This window comes from Lynx canadensis, chromosome E1, assembly GCF_007474595.2.
Source record: "Lynx canadensis isolate LIC74 chromosome E1, mLynCan4.pri.v2, whole genome shotgun sequence".
In the NCBI taxonomy this organism is placed as follows: domain Eukaryota; kingdom Metazoa; phylum Chordata; class Mammalia; order Carnivora; family Felidae; genus Lynx; species Lynx canadensis.
In genome coordinates, this window is record NC_044316.2 from 41609465 (window position 1) to 41631843 (window position 22379).

Genomic DNA, 22379 nt, shown 5'->3' on the forward strand with positions numbered 1-22379 from the left:
GAGCTGCAGATTCTGTCTCCTTCTCTCTCTGCCCCTTCCCCGCTCACGCTCTGTCTCTCAAAAGTAAACATTAAAAAATTAAAAAAAAAAATGTGGCTGAGGTCCCCCTCACTCCATTTCTTTCACCCCACCTTTGTGCTCTTCCGTGGTTCCCAAGTTTTCTGCACGGAGCACCTGTTACTCTTCTGATAGGAAAAAGGGTATAAGAACAAACAGAAGGCCCCTGCCAGACCCTGAGCCTGTCGTACCCACCGCAGGAGAGTCCTTTTGCTGAGGGACCTGGGCTGTCCCCTGCCATTACTACCTGGAGTCACACGGTAGAGATGGGTCAGGAGTCCTGGGGGCCACCTCCTGCCGCTGTCGCCTGGCCCACTCTCCTCCGGGGAGAGTTGCATCTGAGGATCTTCCCTTCCCCCAACACGAGGACGGTTTTGTACCTTGGCATGCAGAGAGGCAACCTCTCCTTTCTGGAATAAAGTTTTGCTTTAAATTCGCAGACCCAAAGAGAAGAGAGGGAAATCCTCTCTAGTCCTGGGCCCAAGCTGGGAGCCTCGCTCTCTGGGGAGGATGCTGAGGGGTCCACCCCTTAACAGCAGGCAGACCCCAGTGAGCTCTGCCTCTTCTGTTCTATTTACAGCCGTGACAAAATACCCACTTAATAAAACCCCCAAAGAGACATGAGATTATGTATGTTATTTTGGGGTAGGAGAAGATCTTCCAGGGTGAAAGCATACAAGATTAATAGATTGCATACAGAAAAAAAAAATTTATTTGGTTATAAAACCACCAAATCTTAAGCACAAGTAAACGACAAAATATTGGGGGGTGCCCGGGTGGCTCAATCAGTTGAGCGTCTGACTCTTGATTTCGGCTCAGGTCATGATCTCGCAGTTCATGTGTTCGAGCCCCCACTGGTAGCGTGGAGCCTGCTTGGGAGTCTCTCTCTTCCTCTCTCTCTGCCCCTCCCCCCTCAAAATAAATAAACTTTTTAAAAAAAGACAAAATATTGGGGGGAAAATCTGCAACTAAAAGATTTCATTTCCTTCATCTGTGAGGATAGGAACAGTATCTGGGTTTTTTGTTTGTGTTTAATGTTTATTTATTTTTGAGAGAGAGACAGAGCGGGGGAAGGGCAGAGAGAGAGAGACAGACCGTATCCAAAGCTCTGAGCTGTCAGCACAGAGCCCGACGTGGGGCCCGAACCCACAAACTTCGAGATCATGACCTGAGCCAAAGTTGGACGATTAACTGCCTAAGCCCCCGGGCGCCCCAGGAACAGTATCTGGTTTATTCACCACTGGTGACTGGGTGCCTGTGCAGGGCTTTGCGGAGAGTGGACCCTCCAATATCTGTCGAATCCACGAATGGCGATGCTCAACCTCGGCACCAATCAGGAAAATGCAAACTGAAACAATAATAAGATATTATTCGCCCACCAGGTTGAGGGAATTAATTGGTAAAGACTGATAACACACAGTGCCCAGGAAGATGGAACTTTTTGCTCATCCTGTTGGTGGGAAGGGAAATTGCCTTTCTGGTGGGCGATTTAGCGGCACCCTTAAGCACTGCTCCCCAGTTACACAAAAGGCTGGCACACATGGGAACGTTCGCCCCAGCACTGCCTGCAAGGAGGACACAACGAAGCGGGAAATAGTGAATAAATCCATACTCTGGTGTACAATGCGGCCCTTACAAAGGGTAGTCTCTCCAGCAGGAAAGAACTGGGGAGGGCTTCCACGTGACCAGCACGAGGTATTACCTTGGAAAGATTTTCAAGGCCGTTGTTGAAGAGAAAAAAATAGGTCGGAATGCGATACGTCCAGCAAACAAACAAAACCAGACCCCACCATCGCAGATGAAGAGAGAAAGGCCCAGAGGCAGGTGCCCAAAAATTCTCCTCTGGGAGGGGAGAAGGACTGTGACAGTGGGGCATTTCACGGTCTGTATTTAAGGGGCGCCTGGGTGGCTCAGTCGGTTAAGCGTCCCACTTCCGCTCAGGTCATGATCTCGTGGTTTGTGGGTTCGGGCCCCACATCGGGCTCTGTGCTGACAGCTCAGAGCCTGGAGCCTGCTTCGGATTCTGTGTCTCCCTCTCTCTCTGACCCTTCCCCGCTCATGCTGTCTCTCCCTGTCTCAAAAATAAACATTAAACAACAACAACAACAACAACAACACACATTTATTATCTTACGGTTCCTATGGGTTACAAGTCCAGACCTGGACTTCTATTCATTATCTCTATTCTATTCTCTTCTATTCTCTCTCTCTCTCTCTCAAAAATAAACATTAAAAAAGAAAGAAAAAATATATGGTCCATATTTTAAATTTTTTTAAAAAATTTCAATCCCACCACGTGTTTGTTGTTGTTGTTGAAGTAGGCTCCACGCCTAGTGTGGGGCTTGAACTCACAACCCTGAGATCAAGAGTCTCATGCTGTATGACTGAGCCAGCCAGGCACCCTGCCACTATGTGGGTTTTTTTTTTTTTTAAGTTTTTTTTTTTTTCATATTTCAATTTTTTAGAAACAGGTACCCATGGATTCTTGTGAAATTAAAAGTTTTTTAAGGGAAGAAAACACAAAAGGCCTAAACAATCAATTGACAAAGTGATTGAAGAAATACGAAAAATGGAAAACTCTCTAGTAAGCCAATGAAGGAAATCAAAGGAACAGACACGCCTCTCTCTATCAGATTGGCAAACATGGATGAATGACACAGGGTGCTTGGGGAAGGAGCAGTTTTAGTAAAACAGACTTACTGTACACATTCCAATCCAGGTGCCCCGGAAAGCCCCTTTCAAAACACTCTTAACTGTTTCTTGTCCTTTTCTCTCCACATTCATAAAATGCATCCTTTGCTACACTCAACCTCCCCGGTTTCTTTTTTCTCTTTAAAAAAATGTTTAGGGGCACCTAGGTGGCTCGGTGGGTTAAGCGTCTGACTTCAGCTCAGGTCATGATCTCATTGTTTGAGAGTTCGAGCCCCGCATCGGGCTCTACTGTCAGCGCAGAGCCTGCTTCAGATCTTCTGTTCCCTTCTCTCTCTGCCCCTCCCCTACTTGTTCTCTCCCCTCCCCTCTCAAAAATAAATAAACATAAAAAATGTCTACTTCTGGGGGCGCCTGGGTGGCTCAGTCGGTTAAGCATCCGTGTTGGGCTCTCAGGGCTCTGCACAAGGAGCACAGAGCCTACTCGAGATTCTCTCTCTTTCCCTCTTTCTCTGCCCCTCCCCTGCTTGCTCTCTCTCTCTCTCTCTCTCTCTCTCAAATATAAATAAACTTTAAAAAAATTTTTTGTATTCTTGAAGTATGGTTGACATACAACGTTACATTAGTTTCGCGTATACAACATAGTGATTCTACAATTCTATACATTATGCCCAACCTCCACTTTTATCAACCCTTCATCCCAGCAGCCGAGCATTCCAAGTCTACCTCACCCCTAGCCAATCCTTCTTCCTCTTCTGTTCCATCCATTTTCTTCCCTGCCACGGCCGTCTTAGGACTTCACCTTTGGCCAGCAGAGAAGAGAACTCTCTCAAATTCCCCATCTCTTCCCTCCAGCTTCTCCGAATCCAACCATCATTCATTGAATATATCTTGACCAAGTAACTCCTGTAGGCAGGCACCGGAATCGATTGGGGGGATAGTGGAGTAAAAATAAATAAATAAATAAATAAATAAATAAATAAATAAATAGGACACGAAAACCACAGCTCCTCCCTTTAAGGAATTTGGTAAAACAAAAAAATTAAAAACGACAATACAGTATGATAAGCGTCCTGGCAGAAGTCGGTCCATGCAGCTTACGAAACACGAGAGTGTTTGTGCCTAGTCCCCAGATGGATTAGTCAGATAGCTGGGGCAGTCAAAAAGCCGGATTTCCAGCCTCTTCTGCAGGGCAGCCCTGGCCACTGGCTCCGCCCTCCTGGGCTTCAGAGGTCACTGCTCAGTCAAGTATTCCCTTCTCAGATGGCCTTGATTTTCACTTCCCCCTTTCCCTCTGCTCTTCCTCCTTGTAGGATCTTGTATCAGTATTCTCAGCACCTCCCCCCCATTAATCCCCGTTCTCTCTAGCCTCCACCCTGTTTTGGGGGAAGGAAACAATAGTGGGTGCCACTCACGCTGCTATAGGAATGGAAATAGGTACAACCTGCTAGAGGGCATGTATCAAAAACCTTGATAATGTGAACACCCTTCGATCCAGCAATTCCATTTTTAGGAATTTATCCTAGGGAAAAAATCATGGATGTGTACAAAAATCTGTCATCAAAGACACACAAAAATTTTTGTTAAGCGTCCAACTTTGGCCCAGGTCATGATCTCACGGCTTGTGGATTCAAGCCCTGCGTTGGTCTCTGTGCTGACAGCTCGGAGCCTGGAGCCTACTTCGGATTCTCTGTCTCTGTCTCTGTCTCTCTCTGCCCTCCCCCGTTCATGCTCTCTCTCTCTGTCTCAAAAACAAATAAACATTAAAAAAGATTACGGTGCAACATGGAAGATAATACTGTTGAACAGCTATTTAAAGCTATGCCATGGTGCTATAAAAATATTCAGTGACATAGGAGACGCTTCATGGTATACAATTAATGAAAAAAGGAAGGGACCAAATACTGACAATAAGATCACACTGACAGAGAGAGAGAGAAAGAGAGAGACAGCTCGAGCACAGGCACTGGATGACTTTAGCTACAGCACAAATGGCCTCATGTGGACAATTATTTATTCTCTGTGAGCCTCAGTTCCCAAACCTATAAAATGTGTATAATAAGAGCTACTTGATTGGGCTCCATAAGATAATATATATGAAGTACTTAGCACAGTACCTGGCACATAATAAACTCTCAAAAGCGCTAATAGTGGTTCAGCTCATTGGCTTATTCGTTCCCTCAAGTATTTATTGAGAGCCCTTGAACTTGCTACTCTCTCTGTTTGGAACTTTGCTTGATAAATCTCTATTCACTCTTCAAAACTCCGTGTAGCTATATTATGATGCCCTGCCCCCTCCAGCATTCTTCAAAATAAAAACACTAAATTTTAACCCCCCAAAATACACATATGCAGACATTAACACAATACCTTACCTTTCAGGGGCACCTGGATGGCTCAGCTGGTTAAGTGACCGACTTCTGCTCAGGTCATGATCTCATGGTTCATGCGTTCGAGCCCTGTGACAGGCTCTGGGATGACCGCTCAGAAACTGGAGACTGCTTATGATCCTGTGTCTCCCTCTCTCTCTTTTTGCCCCTCCCCCACTTGTGCTCTCCCTCTCTTTCAAAAATAAATAAACATTAAAAAAAAAATCCCTTGCTGGGGCCCTGGGTGGCTCCGTCGGTTAAGCGTCTGACTTCGGCTCAGGTCATGATCTAGCGGTTTGTGGGTTCGAGCCCCACCTCGGGCTCTGTGCTGACAGCTCGGAGCCTGGAGCCTGCTTCGGATTCTGTGTCTCCTTGTCTCTCTGCCCCTCCCCAACTTGTGCTCTGTCTCTCTATGTCTCTCAAAAAATAAATAAACGTAAAAAAAAATTTTTTTTAAATACCTTGCATTTCACAAACGTACTGTTGATCAAAAGAAGCCAGACCAAAGAACTGAAAGCAGGGACTCAAATAGATAACTCGTACATCAATGTGCGTAGCAGCACTATTCACAATAGCCACAAGGTGGAAACAACACAAATGTCCATTAACAGATTAACGGATGAAGAAAATGTGCTATATACATACGATGAAATATTATTCAGCCTGAAAAAGGAATGACATTTTGGTAGAGTCTACAACATGGATGAGCCCTGAAAACATGGTTAAGTGAAATAAGCCGGATACAAAAAAGACAAATATTGTATGATTCCACTTATATGAGATACCTGGAATAGGAAAATTCATAGAAAGTATAATAGAGGTGGGAAGGAGGCATGGGTATAGGAAATGGATAGTGGTGATGTGTGCATGACATTAGGAATGTCCTTAATGCCACTGACTTAGCCACTTAAAATGGTTAAAGTGGGGGCGCCTGGCTGGCTCAGGTGGTAAAGCATGTGACTCTTGATCTTGATCGCGGTCATGAGTTTGAGCCTCAGGTTGGGTGTAGAGATTACTTACATAAACAAAATAGGGGCACCTAGATGGCTCAGTCAGTTGAGCATCCGACTCTTGGTTGCAGCTCAGGTCATGATCCCAGGGTTGTGGGATTAAGCCCCACATCAGGCTCCATGCTGAGTGTGGAGCCTGCTTAAGATTCTCTCTCCTTCTGCCCCTCTCCCTCACTTGCACATGCTCTCTAAAACACAAATCAACCAGTAAGTAAATAAATAAATTATATGGTCAAAACGGTAAATTTATGTGTATTTCACAATAAGACTTGGGGGAAAAAAGCTAGATGGTTTGATTCCATTTATACAAAGTACAAAACCAGAGAAAACTAATCTATGGTGACAGAAGTCAGTGGCTGGAAAAGGACATGAAGAGGGGTTATGGGGTCATTTGCTATGTTTTTATCTGAGTGTGGGTTCCACTGGTATTCAATTGGTGAAAACCACCAGCTCTTCACTTATAAGTTTACCCCTGTCTGCCTTTTTTATACTTCATTCAATAGTTCACCAGAAAACGACAAAAATCCTAGCATGTCTTTTGGAAAAAAAAATTTTTTTTAAATAATCTCTATGTCCAATGTGGGGCTCAAACTCACACCCCCAACTGAGCCAGCCAGGCACCCCCGAAAGAATTTTATTTTTGAGAGAGAGAGAGAGAGGCAGAGTGTGAGCGAGGGAGGAGCAGAGGGAGAGGGAGACAGAATTCGAAGCAGGCTCCAGGCTCTGAGTCGTCAGCGCAGAGCCGGATGAGGGGTTCGAACTCACGGACTGCGAGATCATGACCTGAGCCGAAGTTCGACGCCCAACGGACTGAGCCACCCAGGCGCCCCATGAAAGAATTTTAATTGCAAAAATCCGGATAAGTTCTTGGGAGATGAACCTTTTTCCCCCTGTCTTTTTCTGTGCTCCTTTTCTTGCGCCTTAAGCCTGCGCTGAATCTGTGCCTTCTTTGAAATGCTTTCTCGCCTTATTCACCAAGGCCCACGCTACCTGGGGCCACATTCTTGGAGCAGCCGGCCGGTGACTAAATTGCCTCCCGTCTGTCTCTAGACTAGCCTGAGTTGAACTTTTGGAGGTCAGTCCTCACTGATCCCGCTAACCAGGAACTCAGTGCACAGGACAGCCCGGGAGGCTGGGAACAAGACCGGAAGAACAGGCTGGGACAAGGGAAGCGCCGCTCACGTTCGGCCCAGCTGTGCCAGCCCGCCTCAGTTTTCCAGACGCGAAGCCACGCCCTCCCCCAAGCACCTCCCCCAATCCCATCTGGCCCCGCCCCCCACCCATGGGCTCCTTAGGCCCCTCCCAGTGAGTGTGGCCCCGCCCCGGGAGGGCGACGATCCCGCCAACAGTGACTCCGCCCCTCCTTCCGCTGAGAAACCTGTCCCTTTTATTTAAAGAATACTTTACGTCAGCCCGCCTTACGTAGATTTACGTCATCAGTGCAAAGCGCGGAGGCGGGACTTCCTTCTCTGGTTCAAACAGCTTCCGGGAGAAGCCGGAAGAAACCGGACCCTGGACAGAATCGGGGATAGCCAGCCCCTCCCCCGGCCCCTACGGAAAGGTGAGTCCATGGGCCTTCCTGGCGAAATCAAAACACTTGGTCTGGCCCTTGCTGGTGAGGATCTCCTTCCCTATCCAGGCACCGTACTGGTCCAAGCCCCCTTTAATTTCCCATGACTCCCCGCGTACTCAAGCCCCGCCCCCAGGCCCTCAGCCCCGCCCCGAAGTTTGAGGGGTGTGGATGGTTTGTGACCCCCTCTTCCGACTCTACCCCTTACGGGCTGGGAGAACTGAGCTTGCTGGCCAGGGACCGGGCAGCCTTTCGGCTCAGGTGGGCCCACGGACTTCTCTCCGGCGCCGCGGGAATAGGACCGCCCAACGCGGAGCCTGCGCCTCAGAAAACGCAGGGTCGGGACCCCTCCTCACCGCGCCGTCAGTGTCGCTCACAGGCTGAGGAGAGAGCAGAGGCCTCTGAGGCCGGAGACCTGGGGTCCTGCCTGGCCCCTGCCCCCGAAAGTTCCCTGTGTCTGTGCCAGTCGTTTTCGCTTCTCTTCGCCGCAGTTTCCTTTTCTGTAAATCAGGGTTGGTGACATTAACCTTCTTACCATCAGGGGCTAGTCTGGGGAGCGAGAAGTAACTGCTACCATTTATTTATTGAACGGTTGCCATGTGCCAGACCCTGTGCTAGGTATCTTGCTTCGATGATTTCCCGTCACCGTCAAAACAACCTTATGAGGTAGGTGCTATTTTTAACCCCATTTTACTGATGAGAAAGCTGAGGCTCTGAGAAAGTTGTCCGAGGTTACAGAGCTAGTAAGAGGCAAGAGCAGGATTGTAATTAGTGTTCTGTTTTTGTTTTCACTCCAGGGCCCATGTTCTAAATAAGGATGTGGAAGCTATTCAGATGTTGACATGTCACGCACATATTCTTTGAGCAGTTTCTATGGCATCATGCTAGGCACTGGGGTACAGAGAAAAATACTTGTCATCCAGAAATCTAGTAGGGAGAGATGGACAAGTAGATGAGTGTAATGAAATGTTATAGGTATCGTGAGAATGGTTTATTAATGATAATCATCCGATCGGATTTGTCCGGGACAGCTGTGAAAACAGCACACTCTCCAAGGGAAAGAGTAGGTCCTCTAAGGAGCAAAAGAAAGGCTTTCCTGCCTTTCTAAGGAACTACCAAGGGAGAAACTACACGGTACGAGAAGAGAGATACAGGTATGGATTGTGAGAGCTATTTTGGAATCTCTTCCAAGTCGTTTCCACCTAGGTAGTGGTTTTGCAGTCGTGAGCCTACGATGACCCAGAAGGGTGGTGTTTCTGGTGTCCGTCCTCCTTCGCTCCCTAGGGCTCGCCGGAAGTGTTTCAGAGGCGGGAGACACAGTGCCTGCTGCATAATGTCTGCTGATGGGCCCTACACAGTTGTCCCTTTGGGGTGGTCTGTGACTCTGCTTCTGGTGAAAAAATGTTTTTTTGGTTCTTGACACCTGCACCTGAATAGGTGACCACGAACGAGGTAGGGTTCAAATGAGACAATCTGGCAAGAGTGGCCGCACTGTGTTTCCAGAAGGCCCTAGAATGAAATATTTCAGGCTCTTTGGTCTCTCTGAAGCCTCCTTGGAGGCTTCTCGGGGTGGGGGTGGGGGGGCATAGTTGCTGGACCAAGTGATAGAAATCCTAGAGAAACTCAGGGCTCAAAGAGGCAAATGTTTTTCCCCGCCTACCAAAAAAGCAACGACGAGTTGCAGCAGCAGCAGCAGCAGCAGCAGCAGCAGCAACAAAGTCCTGAGGTTTTCCTGATGATCCATGCTCTCGGGAGGTTGAAATGTGAGAGAGGGAAGGTGTGGATCCCGAAAGCTAGTGTTTCACATTGGAGACAAAAGGGAAGTCCTTAGCTTTAGGTTGGGGGTCCGGAGGTAGGAAGGTTTGTTCCCCCTTCTATGGGGAGCCGAACTCCCATTTTCTTTCAGGGCTGGCTCAGTTAAAACGTAAACAAACTAGGGACCTGGCTGCAACCCCACGTACCCTGCTTATGCTATCCCCCTTTGTTCCTGCAGTGTCGACCCAGTCAGCAGCCAGGCCATGGAGCTCTCTGATGTCACCCTCATTGAGGGTGTGGGTAATGAGGTGACTGTGGTGGCAGGTGTGGTGGTGCTGATTCTAGCCTTGGTCCTAGCTTGGCTCTCTACCTACGTAGCAGACAGCGGTAGCAACCAGCTCCTGGGCACCATTGTGTCAGCTGGCGACACATCCGTCCTCCACCTGGGACACGTGGACCATCTAGTAGCGGGCCAAGGCACCCCAGAGCCCACTGAACTTCCCCATCCGTCAGAGGGTAATGACGAGAAGGCTGAAGAGGCTGGCGAAGGTGGGGGAGACCCCACAGGGGAGCCCGGAGCCGGGGGTGGCGTTGAGCCGAGCCTTGAGCATCTGCTGGACATCCAAGGCCTGACCAAAAGACAAGCGGGCCCAGAAAGCAGCAGTCCAGAGGCCCCCCTGAGACCTGAGGATGGCAACTGCCTCCCCCCCAGCCCTGGCCTCATCAATGTGCGGCTCAAATTCCTCAATGACACCGAGGAGCTGGCTGTGGCCAGGCCGGAGGATACCGTGGGTGCCCTGAAGAGGTGAGTGGCCTGGAGAGCGGGAGGCTTCTCGTAGCCCGTGCCCTCAGCCCTTGGCCACCTGGGAGGAGGCTGGTGTCCACATGGGAGCAGCAGGGATGGGTCAGGTCCATCCAGCCCCCACTAGGATTGCGTAGGATGCTTCTTAGAAACTCACCCTTTGGTTTTTCCCCTCATTGCCCTGCTTTGTCAGTCCAGGCCTGTTTGCCTTCTCATTCCTCGCCTTCTGTGTTTCCTTCTGCCTCTTTCATCCCTACAGTAAATACTTCCCTGGACAAGAGAGCCAGATGAAACTGATCTACCAGGGCCGTCTGCTGCAGGACCCAGCCCGCACACTGCGTTCTCTGAACATTACCGACAACTGTGTGATTCACTGCCACCGCTCCCCCCCAGGGTCAGCTGTTCCAGGCCCCTCAGCATCCTTGGCCCCCTCTTCGGCCACTGAACCCCCCAGCCTTGGCGTCAGTGTGGGCAGCCTCATGGTGCCCGTGTTTGTGGTGCTGTTGGGTGTGGTCTGGTACTTCCGTATCAATTACCGCCAGTTCTTCACAGCACCTGCCACCGTCTCCCTGGTGGGGGTCACCGTCTTTTTCAGCTTCCTAGTATTTGGGATGTATGGACGATAAGGATATAGGGAGAAAATGAAAGGCATGGTCTTCCTTCTTTATGGCCTCCCCCCTTTCCTGGCCAGAGCTGGGCCCAAGGGCTTGGGAGGGAGGGGTGGAAAGGATGTGGTGGGTCCTCCTCCTTAGGACATAGGAGGCAGGTACAGGGCCTCCCCTTCACGTCCACGAGGGTACAGACGTCCCCTCTGTGCAAGCACAACTCAGGTAGAAAACGAGGACGTCATCTTCTTTCACTTTTAGGGTCCAGAAATTCAGAGCTGAGCTGGCGGTCTAGCTCAGTGGGCAGCCGGGGCTCGGAGGATTCCCTCCCAGCTGTGGCCCTAGCTCTTTCCATTGTCTTGCATGTCTGCTCCTCAGTACCCAGGGCTGCCTGCCAGGGCAGCTCAGCATGGCCCCAGCATACTTCTGTAGGGAGCCTGGAGAATTTTTCTGTTTCTTAAGGGAATATCCATCTTTTGAGACTAAAGTCACACAGCAGGAATGAAGGTTGTGTCCGCTTCCCCTGTAGGCACCTAGCCGCCTCTACCTTCTCCCTCCACCCCTGTGGCAGGAATAGGGTGTTCTCTGTGTTCTGGATAGTTTCCAGTGTTCTCCCCTTTTTCAAAGCACTTTGCTTGTATTTTTTTTTTTTTTTTTAATAGTCCTTTATAGAGCTCAGTCAGGAAGGGGAGTGCGGCACAAAGCCAAGCCCCCAGCATTGGGAGAGGCCAAGCCACAGCTGCTGCTACCCTAGGCCTAAGGCTGTAAGCAAGAGACAGCTCTGGCCCTCAGCCAGTGTCCTACCCTGCCCAGCTCCAAGGACGAGCTCTGGGTATGGAGCCCTGGGCCCCAGGCCCTAGCCTCTGGGGCTCATGGATGGAGGGTCAGTGTCTGTGACTAAATAAAGTTCCGTTTTGTGGCTGTGGAGCCTCCTTCTGTGACATTAAGAGAATGGCTTTGCTCTGTCCCCATCAACATGGTAATGAGGGTGGATAGGCTGGGCTACCAATGGGAAATGCAGTTTATTTACACCAGCAGCCATGGGGGCGGGGGAAATACACAGCGTTTACAAAGTTAGCTACCTGTACAGGATGGATTACATATGCAAAAATAAAAATCTCAAGACCACAGGACAGCGTGAGCCCCACCCCCCTCCCCCAATGACCCCAGCATGCGGTAATGCCAGGCGGGTGGCCCCTGGGCATGCGGGGGGGAGTGATGCATGGAAGGAAAAGCCACCGGCCATGGAAATTAGTACAGAACCCCCCCCACACACACTCAGACACATGATAGGATACAGGGTGGACGACACCTAGCCGGGGTGGGAAGGATGGGAATTGAAACCCACACAGCCTGCTGTTAGAGGGAGGGGAGTGGGGAGCTCCTAGCCCCTGTTCAACTACATGGTAGGGGGGGGCACACTCTCCCCGGAAGGAAAAGGGTTTGCTCCCTCAGGGTCCCTGCTGGACCAAGCCCATCTCTTACCCAGCTTGGGCAGGGGGCTCTGCCCTGAGGGCGGGCCAAGGAACAATGGGGAAGTGGATGTGGACAAACCAGTTCCCAAACTACTTCCCACTTCTCCCTCCTCCAACCAGAAGGGGGAAAGGGAGAGGCCAGAGGGGAAAGGGTATGGTAGGGCCTGAGCTGCAGCTGCCTCTCAGAAGGGAGAGTGGCCTGTGGCCTTCCTCCCTTCACCTTCAACCCACTCCCAAGACTTCATTTGGAAGCAGGCTGGAGGCTGGCTGAAATCCTCCTTCCCCTCTGGCTTCCCCTTAGAGGGAGAAGGCTACAGAGGGTCAAGAACAGAGGAGCCCAGGCCCTAGGATTTATTCTAACTCCTGCCAAAATTTGTTTGGCTTTTTAAAAAATAATCACAATTCGTGGGTTAAAAACCAATTTGTAACCAGGCGTCAGCCACAATCAGAACCACCCCGGGGGGGGGGGGGAGGGGAGATTGGGGTTCCAGACAGGGTACTGCAGCCCTAGCTCTTGTTGTTCCCTTAACCCTCTAGGGTCCCTAACCCAAATCAGTCCAACCAGTCCTGGGTACTAGCTACCCAAATGTGGGATGGCTCCTCCTGGGAAGAGGGCAGGGGACACATCCAGCAAATGCCAGAGAACACAGCTCAGGGTCAACTCCGTGCCGTGTCATCAGTCAGCTCTGCTCCCAGCCCAGACTGCAGTCCTCCAGCTCGGCTCCTGGGAGTGATGGCGCCCACATGGAGGCGGGATGGCGTATCTCTTCAGGATGTAGACCAGGCAGGTGGCCGCGCTGGCAGGGTAGTCCCACCGGAGGGCATGACACCCCTTCCCCCTCCACTGACGACCCAGAGCACGGAGACTAGCCTCTTCCCACCCCACTCCTAGCAAGGGGGGAGAGGTAAAAGGTCAGGATTTTCCTCAGAGCCCCAAACCACAAGTACAGAATAAATAACTTAAAAGCGGCTAAGGAAGGGGAAACAGGGCAGGCTTCGGAGGCAGGAGCATTGAGAGAGGAACTGAAGCTGGTCAAGGTGAAAGAGGGGGGTAGCAAGCAGCAGTCGGGAACTTGGGCTGCCCTGCTAGGGCAGTGGGGCAGGGGAGGCAGGAGGAACATGGGGCCACCCCAGGAGGGTGAGGCTGGGCCCCTTCCTGGGGCAGGGAATGAGGTAAGAAAACATTTCAAATAAAGCAGCACCGTTCCCTCTCACCTTGGGGCCCCACTCCTCACCAGCCCTGGGTCAGGGAGGAAAGGTAGGGGGGAGTCATTTTGATACACAGCTCCCTCTTCCTACCCTCCCCTCGCCCGTTCCGTGAAGCTGTAGAGGCTGGAGGCCCTTTCCTGGCACCCAACAACAAAAGGACAGCTCCTGCTGCCAAGGAGGCCCATGGGGACTGAGGGGAAAGGGCTGCCCCTGTGAGGGGCAGGGAAGGCGGTGGCAGTTCTGGACACCCACCTCAGCAGACAGCTTGCTGTGCCTGCCTACCCCTGGGATTGGGGGCATTTGATAGGATTCTGCACACAGACAGGACACGCCCAGCCCTGCCCCTCAGCTCCAAGCACCGGACCCATTCACATTGCTGAGGGCAGCTGGGGGAGGCCCCCTCCAGGCTCAGCTTCCAGCCCACAGCCTCCCGGGTAGCCGCGATGCTCCTCGGCAGGGCTGAGTCCAGTTCCTGGGGTGGGGGGCAGGCAGTGCCCTGGCACAGTGCCCAGGTCAGGCCCCTGGCCTAGCTGGACATCCAGTAACTCACAGAATAAATAGGAAAACCGCCTCCCCACCAAACTTATGTCCAAGGCATAATATGTCCAGGTCTGAGTCCTGCATGCCAAGGGGTCGTGCTCCATCGCAGAGGACCCTGACACCCCCCAGGGGCGCATAACTGGATCCTCTGCTTGCCTGGCCCACCAAGCTTCCCAAGCCCAAACCCCCAGCAGCCGTCCATTTGCCAGGCTTCGCCACCTGGGTGGGGGTTGGGAGAGAGGGCTCTGCTCAGCCAAAGGCTATCCCTTGCACCCAAGTCAGTTGATGTCATCGTAGATGCTGGGCGTTGGGGGTGCCGGTGGCTTTGGCTTCTTCTTCTTGTTGGAGCCTAGGCTGGAGGCAGTCCCTACCAGGCTCAGATGGGATTTCTTTTTCTTGGTTTTCCGTGACTCTGAGCTGTTGGTACCTGAAAAGAAAGAGGCACGCGGGATGAGGGCTGGGCTGTGTCAGGAGAACGCAGGTGTCCCCACGTCCTCGGCTTCGGGCAGAGAGACCAGGGGGCCCAGATGGATCACCTACCTAGACCCCATCCCTGATTCTCACTCGTCTTGGAGGAGCCCGAATCAGAGGGTGAGAGATCAGAGGAGCCGTCCCACTGAAGCCGGCTGATCAGGGCCTGGCTGTCAGTCATGTCAAAGCTGTCGTTATCCAGGGAACTCTCGACCTCTGGAAGGACGCTGGAAGGAGAAGGGGCCAAAGAAGGGCTTGAGGGATACCAATCACGATCTTCATCTTTCACAACCCACCACCCTTCTCAGAGGGTCACTTACGCTGAGGGTCCGAGGAAGTAAATCCGCACGGCTCGCCGCTGCTCATCTGTGTGCTGGGGGCAGCGCAGGGACCTGGCAAGGACAGAATTAATCAGACCCTCCTGACAAGGCAGGAAGAAGGGTAGGAGGAACTCAGGTGAAGCCCCTTCCCTCAACAGAGGAGGGACAAACAGGCGAGGGATACACAGAGTGCCCCCAGATTGTGGCCTAAGGCCTGACCATTAGAGGAGGGAGGAGAGGAGCGGGGGCCCCATTGCTGAAGTCCAAGGGTACTCCCACCCCATGCCCAGGATGCGTGTGCAGGAGGCCCCTGGGCGCCTTTGCTAGGTTCTGAGCTCACCTTGTGCACATCTTCTTGGTGTGTTCAGAAATCACCCCACATTGCTGGAAGAGGAACAGAAGCTGAAAGGAGGGGCGGAGGGGAGCCCACTCCAGACACTAGATATTCTCTTCTGTACAAACTCTAGATTGCACGAGCAGAAACGGCCCCGGGGTGTCCAGAACAGACAGTCCCAGACCACCACTGGCCAGGAAACCTAATTCCAGAGAGAGTGAGCTATATGGCCCTGCCTGCTGTCACCAGCCTCCTCCAGGGACGTGACCACCGCCTGTGGCTCCAGCCCACTCCCAAGGGCCTTCCCTCCCCTGGTCTCTCACCGTGGTGAGCAGGCTACGCAGCTCCTCCGGCCCCAGGGTCTCGTAGCTGATCCCAGTTGAGTTGTTATACTGGGCGAGAACCAAAGGTACAGGTCAGAGAAGGGGCAGCCCAAGAGGGAGGGGGGAGGGGAGGACAGGGAACCCATCCCTCTCATCCTTTTCCACATGGGACTGCCCAGCAGTTCTCCAGTGATTCTGTCCACCCCACCTGCTCATCGGGGAGGGGCTGGGACCCAGCGAGAACGTAAACATGCCAAGACCTAAATACCCCATCTAGTGCTTGGGGCCATCAGCATCCTGACCCCACCTGCCCAAATCCCACCCAACTCCCAACAAGAAAAACGGGAGAGAACCTAAGAGGGGCAGCACCTACTCACCTTAAAAGGATCCGAATTGCTAAGTTCCCCTGAAGAAGAAAAAAGAAGGGGAAGGGTGTTTGATGCAGAGGTACAGACAGAGAACCCTGAAAATAACCAGAGAGGAAGTGGGGGTGACAGAAGGATCACAGGCCCTCCCTCGATACCCCTGTCCCCTAAGCTCCCCACCTCCACCCTCCGGCAATGAGTCCCAGAAGACGCAGCTAGAATCGCTCCCATTGTTCAAGACCCACTTACCATTTTTGTGTTTTAAAGACTTGGATCTTCGAGGGGAATTGGGGTTCTGGAATGGGAGATACCATAGCTTTGGGGAAAGGGTAACGATAAGGGGGAGCCGAGAACCCAGGGAAGGAAAAAAGATTTGACAAAGAAACATCCTCAAATTCCTACTCTTCCTCCCCAGTAAGAGGCCCATCTACCCATATTCCCTCCTCCCCCATTCCCCCAGGGCCTCCGCTGCCCTCCTGCCCACCACAGACACCCTCATCCCGAAACCCAGAGAGGCACCCGATGACCTCAGACTTGAGTCAAAATACCCGAGGACTCCCTGCCCAAATGGGAGGGTGTCTGTCCTTCGCCCAAATTTCCCTCATGCTTGCCCCCGCTCTCACCTTGTCTGATTTCCTCTTCTTGGCTGTGTAGGACAAAAGGACAAAGGACAGGGTCACTTTAAGTTCTCAATTTAAGGACCTCTACGGAAAAGGACAAAGCTGCATTCTCTCCTCCTCATTCAAGATAACTTGTGACCCAACTCCCACTTGCCACCTCACCCCAATGCCCCCCAAGTTCCCCCAGATCCCCAAACACCTTTCTTCTCTGAGCCGTACGACCAGTCGTTGTCATTGATGTCGTCGTTATCCTCTTGGTCACTCTCCGACTTGTTCATATTGTTGCTGTTGGCAATCCTGCCGACGGGAGGGGAGAGAACGGGTCAAGGCGGCCACCTCTCTGCCCCCAACTTCACGGGTACAGTGCAGCGTCGGAGGCCAAGCACGAGCCACCCTCTGTGCCCTACCAACGCCCCCGAGGGACTACACCGCGGCACAGGGTACGGAAGACGCGCAGCTCTGGTTCCGGCAGCGGGAGAAGCCCTCACCGGCGGTTGGCGATCCGGCTGCTGTTCCGGCCCATTCCCAGGCACTTCTCCAGATGTGGAGCAAAGCGGGAGGCGGCAATGCTGCGGCTGCAATTGGGGCAAACACACTCCTTGCTCTTCCACTGGTTGAAAACCTGTCCAAAGATGTCCAACCCCGGCTGGTCCACGATCTCTGGGGACAGGAGAGGCGTGGCGATCAGGGTGGGCAGGGGACCCTCACCTCGTGTTCCCGCCCATGGCCCCGTGAAACCCCCCTGCCTAAGCTCACAGGAGCTCCAGGCACTACTTCTGGCGCAGTTTCCAGAGAAGGGACCTCCGAGCGCCCCCGGGGCTGGGCTGGACTGCTCTCCTTCAACCCTGAAGCTCACCAAAATCCTTCATGCTATCAGGGTCCGTGTCGTCCAGGAAGAAGTAGCCACACTTGACAGCCCGGTGTACCTCAAAGCAGAATCCCAAACAAGAATCCTCGACCAGGTCCGCGTATATCTCCTGAGCGATGGCCTGGGCCCAGGGGAGAACATCCGCGGTCAGGAGAGTCACAGCCCCCTGGACTGAGAGCAACTCTCTCTCACCAACCAAGTCTGCCAATTCGCCCTGGCCAAAAATAATGCTTTCTTTGCCATTTTCCCCATCTTGACTTCGCGTCCTTTCTTCTTCCGGAGCCTTGGACCTTTTCGGCTGGCTATTCCCTTTAAGGAACCAGGCTGACTACCCAAATTCCTCTTTGGTGTGAATGCCAGATATAGCGACGTAGAGACATCAAGAGAAAGAACTAGAGGCACACGTGGGGGAGCCCTCACCTCTAGTTTGCTGTTATCCAGGCCAGACAAAGACATTTCCTCCATTTTCATTTGTAAACTCTTGTGGAGACGGCGCTCTGACTGCTCATAGCACAGCGGGCGGCAACACGGCTGCACACACGGGGGTGGGGGGTGCTGGTGTGAGTTCAAGGCACCTGTGAAGACTGCCACCTCCCCTCTGCACCTCACTGCCCAGAGCTTAATCCTGGCATCAAGATATACCCCCTCCCCAAGGCCTAGGCTCACTAAGTCTGGACGGTCCTGCAGGGCCCGAAACCCAAAGGCGGCCTAGTCTTTCCCAGGACTGAACTCAGGCCCTGGACTCGGCTGCCAGTCAGTGTCTGGGTCTATAGGAGGCAGCAGCTCAACCCAGGTCCCCCAAACTCAAACCCCTCTTCGATACCCATGGTGCAATGCAGCAGGGGGAGGAGAAGGAACTCTAAGGCCTCAAAGCAAACCCACAGGGTGTGGCAAAGAACTGCACAGACTCCTAAATACGCCCCCCCCTTCCCTAGGCTCTCCTCAGAGTCACCTCTGCTTTCAGCCAGGATGTCCACTTGGGGGGGTACTGCTACCAGAAGTAGGAACGGCCCTAGAACCCTACAACCTTCACCCCACTCTGTCTTCCCTTGAAATAAGCCTGTGACCACGGAAGGGGAGCAGAGCCCACAGAAACCTAGAGCCGAAGGAGCATTTCTAGCCCCCATGAGCAAGAAGAGGGGGTAGAGCCCGGTTGGGATGGCATGCCAGGAGTGGGCACTCCCCTTACCTGCTCTTCTTTTAGACAACCACCCTCCCTCCCTCAGGACCAGCCCGGAAGTCTCTCCAAGAGCCCCAAAGTCCAGGAATCCCCACCAAAGGATTCAGAAACAGCGCCCACAGTCCGGGGCCCCTCTGAACGGTGGGTACGAGTTTAAGGAGCTGCCGGCCTAGAGTGGGGTGGGGACTGACAAATGAGCCAGGGGCACTGGGGAGGGTAGGAGGCCGGGCCTCGGCTCTTCCCCCGTCCCTGCGGCACTGCTGCTGCATCATACCGACTGGGGGGAGGAGAGCCGAGCCGCCCGAGGCCGGCGCCGGTCCGGGACAGACCGACCCCTAGAGAGTGGGCAGAGTGGGACGCGTCCCGGCCCCTCTCCTTCCCCGCCCGCCGACAGCCCCAGCCGGCCGGGGAGAGGAGTCCGGGAGGGTGTCTCTATTGTCCCGGGGGCTGGGGCCTGGCTCCCTAACAAAGGCCCCGCGCCCCCTCCCCGGCCGGCCCTGCCCCGCCCAGGGGGGACCCAGACAGGGGGAGAGCTGGGGGCCCCGGCCGGGCCGGGAAGCCGGGGGAAGCCGGGCGTTTCCGCGTCGGCCCGGGGGGAGGGGAAGGGGCGCTGACCCAGACCTGGGGGGAGGGGGCCCAAGCCCCGCCTCGGGCCCCGCCCCCCGCCCCCCGCAGGCCCCTCCCCCGTCCCCGTCTCCGTCCCGTACTCACCCCGCCCGGGGGGCCGCGCCGGGGCCCGGCGGCCTCTCAGGGCCGCGTCCTCCGGCGGCGGCGGCGGCGGCGGCTGCTCCGGAGCCCCATGTCCGTCGGTCCGTCCTCGCCTCTCCCCGGGGCCCAGGGCCCGGGGCCGGGGGGTCGGGCCGCCCCCCCGCCTCGCCGCCTCACCGGGCGGCCATGGCCCCTTCCCCTCCCTTCTCGTCCCGTCGCCGCCTCCTCCTCCTCACCTCACCCCGCCCGCGCGCAGTCCGCGCGCCGTCCGCGCGCCCCTCCCCCCGCCCCCCACTCCAGCCCGCCTCTCCCGGGCGGGGGGTGCGGCGCGAGCCCGGAGCGCGCGCGCGTGCCGCGACCGGAGGATGGATGGATGGGGCGAGCGAGAACGCGAGCGTGCGCGCGCGCGCCCCTCTCCCCCTCCCTCCGCGCGGGCGCGAGGCCAAGCGCGAGCGCGCTCCAACCTCCTCCTCTCCCTCCTCCCGCCCCTCTTCAACACCCCGCCCCCGCCCTCCCTTCCTCTTCCTTCTTTCGCTTTCGCGCGCCCAGCGACTGCTCGCGCCTGCTAGAAGGGCCCGAGCGCGTGCATCTGCCCCGCGGCCGCAGCTCGGCAGCATTTGCTCCAGGGGGCGGGGACCGGGCGGGGAGGAGGGGCGCCACGCCGCCGTCCAAAGTACCGGCGGACGGGGACGGGGGCGGGGAGATGGGCGGGGCCTTCTGGAGCCACCTCGGCCAATCGCCGTCTCGCCTCGGTCCGGTCGGCCCAATAGGATGGCGGTGGGTGGAGCGACGTTCAAGGTGAGGTGCGCGGTGCGCTGGGGGCGGAGACGTTGTGCCGTCCCGGCCGGCTCCGGGGCGGGGGCAGCGGGTGGCGTCGAAAGAGAGCGCCGGCTCCCAGCCGAGCCTGGGACGCCTTCCGGCCCAGGCTCCCCCGCCCTTCCCTCGGGGCTCCCGGCTCTTCCCCCCCCCCCCCCGCCCCGTGTAGTCCCCCGGCGCCCCCACTCCGGCATTTACCCCGAAGCGTGCAGCCACTTCTCTGAAGAGGCCGGAGTTGAAGTGGGGCTCTGTTAGCACCTCAGGGCAGAAAACCTATGGAGCCAAAGGGGCTCGTCTGAGCCTCCGTTCCCCTGTTTCTGGGCGGGTCTCAGCCCACTCCAGGCCTGCGAGCCAACGAATGCCCGAGATGAGGGTCCTCCACTGAGAGCGGAGGCCGAGCTGTGTCCTTCTGAGCGGAGCGCCCTCCCCGCCCTCAGCCTAATTTAGATCCCACACCTGCTCGCTTTTCCTGCTTCCGGAACCCACGCTGGACCCCCACCTCTCAGCCAGCCTGCCCGGCACTAGCCAGACCCTTCCCCCGACCCAGTGCTACTCCCCTGGGTGTGCCCGTATCCGCGGGCTCTCACAGTCCCCCATTACCTTCTGGACGAAAGGGCCTTTCCTAGCCGCACCGATACCCAGACTAGCGCTTCAATCTAGGTCTGGAGTTTTGGAGCGGGTGTCTGACAGCTCTCTCCCCCCTAGAAGATGAGATTAAACGAGAAAAGTCTTCATATACTTGGTTGGGACCGTCACTGACTGTTTAGTCTTCAGCAAACATTTATTGCGACAATAATCCTAAGTGTTTCAGACCAGGAGTCAGATTAGAATTTAAATCTGTGGACTTTAAAAATGAACTTGGACAAATGAGCTCTCTGTTGCCTCAGTTTCCTCTGTTGTCACTGGGTATAATGATAGTGCCTATCTCATTAGGTCGTTGTGAGGACTGACAAGTCAGTGCATGTGAAACTCTTAGCTCAGTGTAAGTGCTTTATAAATCTTGCCTGTTATTCTTACGTGCCCTGCAAGAATTCTTACGGTGCGCTGTGCTGGGATGCAAAGATGAAATAAGACAGTTTGTGCCTCCTCAAGCAGTTCACAGTTTGTCAGATAAAACTGTAGGAAAATAATTGCCAAACACTGTGATAAAAACAGAGATGCACAGGGGATGGGGTGGCCAGAAAGATAGATATAATGATGTAAGAGAGTTGGTCAGTAAAGGCTTTTTGTAGTGGGAGATTAGGAGGGCACTAGACATCCTAAACAGCAAGCTTCAGGAATATGGCTCAGTTTGGGGACTGGCTGGAACACAGGAATGAGCGGGGAAGCAGCAGGAGGTGAGCAGGTCAGACCATAGAGGACTAAAGGTGTGTTGAGCAATATGGACTTAAACCCTATAGGCCACGAAGAGTCCTCAAGGGGAAGGACTCATTTGACCAGCTTTTAATTTTTTTCAATGTTTATTTATTTTTGAAAGGAGAGAGAGAGAGCACAAGCAGGGGAGAGACAGACAGCGAGGGAGACAGAGGATCCAAAGTGGGCTCTGTGCTGACAGCAGAGAGCCTGGTGCGGGGCTCGAACCCACAAACTGCGAGATCATGACCTGAGCTGAAGCCAGGAATCGGATGCTTAACCAACTACGCCACCCAGGTGCCCGTGACCAGATTTGAATTTTAAGTAGAATCACTCTGGCATGTGGATAATTATCAATTGGGGTATATGGGGTAAAAGACAAAGAGGCCCTGAAAACATCTTTAAGCTCTGAGGAGGAGATGCGAGGATATAAGGAGAATGACAAGTTCGACTTGGTTTATGTTGTAGGTGCTGTGGGATGATCTGGTGGAGACTCTGAAGGTCATTGAACTTGCAAAAGAATGAGGCCAAGTCTTCAGGAAGCTCCGAAGTGTGAATCAGGAATTCTCCACACCAGTGATGCTGATCGGCTTCCTAGTCTCTAAATATGCCCAGTGTATCTGCCCTGAGGAACTTACACATGCCCAAGAAGCCTTCCTGTCTCCTCTCTGTTTACCTAAATACTTCCTCACTTTCCCACCCGTGGCCATCCTCACACCAACCCCTTTACAACTGGATGGTTCTGTTCATCCAGGCCCTGGCCTGGGCTGCTCTGTGGCGGTGACCTCTTTGGGAACATGCCTGGTCTCCCCAGGTAGCATCAAGCAGCCCGCAAATACTGAGGACCGTGCTGGTCTGGGCCGTGGGTGAGGGCGTGGCGTTAGGGCAGCGAGCCAGAGAAACCCACAGACTTTATCCTAGTAGAGTCTACACCCCAGCAAAGCCTGATGTGGGTGAAACAAGACTGTGAAGGCATCGGG

The 22379-nt window shown here is 54.0% G+C and overlaps 2 protein-coding genes and 1 long non-coding RNA gene across 8 annotated transcripts; 2 read left to right on the forward strand and 1 right to left on the reverse strand.

Moving 5' to 3' along the window:
- Positions 1-134: 134 nt before the first annotated feature.
- LOC115500579 lies at positions 135-21564 on the forward strand. The gene is made up of 3 exons (XR_003964568.1): positions 135-145; positions 18311-18663; positions 21524-21564. It is a non-coding gene; the product is annotated as an uncharacterized LOC115500579 (long non-coding RNA).
- On the forward strand, positions 7578-11738 carry TMUB2 (transmembrane and ubiquitin like domain containing 2). Of its 3 annotated transcripts, none has more exons than XM_030295094.2 (4): positions 7578-7646; positions 8197-8321; positions 9649-10215; positions 10472-11738. In XM_030295094.2, the coding sequence occupies exons 2-4, from the start codon at positions 8287-8289 to the stop codon at positions 10836-10838; spliced, it is 969 nt and encodes a 322-aa protein (XP_030150954.1). In that variant the 5' UTR covers positions 7578-7646; positions 8197-8286; the 3' UTR covers positions 10839-11738. The 3 variants fall into 3 exon arrangements, with proteins under 3 accessions (XP_030150954.1, XP_030150955.1, XP_032451592.1); XM_032595701.1 differs by lacking the exon at positions 7578-7646 and adding an exon at positions 8453-8809 and having other exon boundaries at positions 7824-8321; XM_030295095.2 differs by lacking the exon at positions 7578-7646 and having other exon boundaries at positions 7803-8321.
- On the reverse strand, positions 11821-17867 carry ATXN7L3 (ataxin 7 like 3). 4 transcript variants are annotated; one of them, XM_030295090.1, is made up of 12 exons: positions 17763-17867; positions 17331-17463; positions 16963-17134; positions 16674-16771; positions 16478-16500; positions 16104-16149; positions 15867-15952; positions 15490-15558; positions 15173-15216; positions 14833-14904; positions 14582-14739; positions 11821-14468 (listed from the first exon to the last, which is right to left on the reverse strand). In XM_030295090.1, the coding sequence occupies exons 1-12, from the start codon at positions 17811-17813 to the stop codon at positions 14320-14322; spliced, it is 1101 nt and encodes a 366-aa protein (XP_030150950.1). In that variant the 5' UTR covers positions 17814-17867; the 3' UTR covers positions 11821-14319. The 4 variants fall into 4 exon arrangements, with proteins under 4 accessions (XP_030150950.1, XP_030150952.1, XP_030150953.1 ...); XM_030295092.1 differs by having other exon boundaries at positions 15867-15895; positions 16104-16170; positions 17763-17866; XM_030295093.1 differs by having other exon boundaries at positions 15867-15895; positions 17763-17865.
- Positions 21565-22379: the final 815 nt, after the last annotated feature.